The following is a 2,715-nucleotide window of genomic DNA, read 5'->3' as shown; positions in this document are numbered from 1 at the left end:
CAGTGCCAGGCCCCACAGAGTGTCCATGCCCACTCTCACCCCTGGCACCAGGCTCCAGCAGCCCTCGGGCCATGAGGATGAAGTGCAGGTTGTTCTCGGTGTCGCTCAGCGTCAGCATGGCCATGCCCCCAGCGCCCAGGTGCGTGGGGTCCGATGAGGTCAGGATGGCACCGAACGTCTCTGTGCGGGGAGAGGGGGCGTGAGGGGCATCCCAGTGGGCACCCACCGGCTGGGCACGTGGGAGCCAGACTTACCTGCGAAGAGCGCCCGGTGCTTGAGGATGTGCCCGTGGACCTCTCCGGAGGGCTGCGCCCGGGTGACGAGGGACACGCGGAGCTGCTCCCCCCGCAGCAGCTGGATGTTGGCTTTGGACACCGTCCTCCACATCCCGCAGAGCTGCGGGCGAGGGTAGGGTTGGTCAGGGGCCGGGGGGGCACCGCACACCTGGGCAGGGGGAGGAAGGGGCACCGTGTCCCCCCCTGTCCTCCCGGCCCCTCTCACCATGCCATCCTCGGGGGCAGCGCTCTTCTGCACGGGGTGTTCGAACAGCACGTTGCCCTCAGGGTCACTGAAACGCACCCGGCTCGGCCGCCCCAGCCTGCGGGAACCCAGGGGGTGAGGAAGGACCCCCCACTCCCCTGGCACCACCATTGCTCAGCACCGGGCACAGGGGTGTGTTGGGGAGGGCACACGGGGGTTACCCAGTGATTTGGGGTGGGCAAGAGAAGGGTGACATCCCCCTGGGGTGCCAAGCGCCACGCTCTGCCTGCCCATGCCCAGGCTGGCCCAACGGTGACGTCCCACCGGGTGCCAGCTTGGCACGGGCCCCCTGGGCTCCCCTGCCCCAGAGCGGTGCCAAACTGGCACCGAGCAGGAGGGGGGTCCCCGCCGGGAAAGGCGGCAGGGCAGCACCCGCTGGGAGCCGAGCGCTTGGGCCTGGCTGTAAATTAGGAGCATTTTCGGCTCCGTTTGGCTCCCCCGGTCGGAGCTGGAAATTAGTCACCACTTTACTATGCAAAGGGGCCTGGAAGCAAGGAAGAGCAGAAGAAACTGGAGCGGGATGGAGGGAGGGAGATGAGAGGCTCGCGGGCATCCGGGGAGGGCATGGTGAGGATGGGGAACCCTGTTGACAGCGCCCCGGTGATGCCTGCCGGCAGAGCCCACGGGGTGCTCTGCCTCACTGCGCCGGCATCCTCCGCGGAGCCCTGGAGCCGTTCCCGTTTGTTCCCACTCCAGACCTGGAGGCGAAGGGGTGAGGCCTGGCCGGCGCTGTGGGTGTGCCAAAATCCCGGCAACTTGCCCAGGTTAGACCCCCAGCCCATCGCCCCCCTCCCCAAATCTCTCGCCCTGCCAATGCAAGGCTGTGGCACCGCAGGGGGGATGTCGGAAGGGAAACTGAGGCACAAGCACCACTGCATCCCCCCCTTTTCCAGGGGGATGCCCACTGTGCCAGCCTGGGCAGCGGACATGGGGCAGGACTCACCGCTCGTAGCTGATGGAGAATAGCAGGTAGGAGCGCAGCAGGGTGAAGCGAGCCTTGGCCACTGCACTGGACGTGGGGTGCCATGGCTCCGGGCCGCTCGTCAGCAAGGCCACAAACTCTGGGGAAGGGAAGCTGATGATGGCGGGGAGCGCGGGGGGGTGCCCAACACTGCTGCTGCCCACCCGGGTGGGTGGCTCACCTGTGCGGGCATCGTCACGGGCCAGCCCCTCGGAGCTCAGGTAGGAGCGGTCGTTGTAGGGCTTGTCCAGGTCGTCCTCCTTGTCCTGGAAGTACTCGAAGGTGTCGAAGGGGGGTGCGGGGCTCTTCTCTGGGGGGCCTGGCAAGGCTGGGATAGGGTGGGCACAGGAGGAGACCATTGCACCAGGCTGCTTGTGCCCAAGAGCTCGGGGGGGCGGCAATAATGAATCCCCCCTCCTGAGATAGACTGAGATGTGCCCTGTGAATCACCGTGGGGCTCTGCGCTCAGGTGTGGGGGGCACGCTGGGCACTGGCAGATGGACAGGCAGGGTGTTTAGCCCTGTGCACCCTCTCTCCGCACCCCTCCCCGGGTGGTTTGGGGACGGCTGTGCCCATCAGGGCTTCCCCCTGCCCAGCACCTCGCAGGCACCCCTCCATAACAAAGCGAGCAGCCCTTTTTGAGGGTGCGTGCACAGTGCTCCCTTTCCCATGCCCACGGGGGACCCTGTGGGTGCAGGGGGGGGCTCCCCTCACCTTTGGGGCAGGTGTGGCAGCAGTGCCCAGGCAGTAGCGTGGCCCTGGGGCAGGCGGGCACGGGGCAGTCCTGCTTCATGTTCTTGCAGTTCACTTTCCCCGCTGGCTTCCCCCGGCGGTTCCTCTGCTGCGGGGTGTGTGTGTGTGGGGGGGGCGCACAGCCCGGGAGAACCGTGCCAAAGCGTGCCAAGGTGTGCCCCCCCTCCCCGCACAGCCTGGCTCCCCCCATGCTGGCCCATCTGGAGGCTCCTCAGGCAGCCCGGACACCTTGCGCAGCCCCCAGCTGCCTGTACGGCAGCCAAGCCTGGGCCCCCTCCCCACGGCCCCCAGCCCCCTGCCCAGCTGTGCGCGGCCCCGCCAGCCCCGGCCTCGGGGGGCTGCTCGGAGGGAGGGAGGGGGCCATCCCCGAGGAGGGGGAGGAGGAGGAATGAAGCCTGATCCTTTACCCCCCCCCCCTTTTCCCCCCCACTGCCGCGGCGAGGGGGCGGGGGGGGGTATCA

The 2,715-nt window shown here is 68.2% G+C and overlaps 1 protein-coding gene across 1 annotated transcript in view; it reads right to left on the bottom strand.

Moving 5' to 3' along the window:
- Positions 1–2,444, bottom strand: part of CHRD (chordin) — a 6,551-nt gene extending 4,107 nt beyond the window's left edge. Inside the window, exons 1-6 of the mRNA XM_010573096.1 lie at positions 2,216–2,444; positions 1,683–1,829; positions 1,484–1,601; positions 502–598; positions 255–396; positions 40–180 (exon numbers count right to left, since the gene is read on the bottom strand). Of these exons, the coding sequence (XP_010571398.1) occupies positions 40–180; positions 255–396; positions 502–598; positions 1,484–1,601; positions 1,683–1,829; positions 2,216–2,444 (874 nt within the window). The remainder of the gene's footprint in view (positions 1–39; positions 181–254; positions 397–501; positions 599–1,483; positions 1,602–1,682; positions 1,830–2,215) is intronic.
- Positions 2,445–2,715: the final 271 nt, after the last annotated feature.

This window comes from Haliaeetus leucocephalus, unplaced genomic scaffold (genome assembly GCF_000737465.1).
Source record: "Haliaeetus leucocephalus isolate CR32 unplaced genomic scaffold, Haliaeetus_leucocephalus-4.0 Scaffold362, whole genome shotgun sequence".
Lineage (NCBI taxonomy): Eukaryota > Metazoa > Chordata > Aves > Accipitriformes > Accipitridae > Haliaeetus > Haliaeetus leucocephalus.
This window is presented reverse-complemented; position numbering and strand designations above follow the sequence as displayed.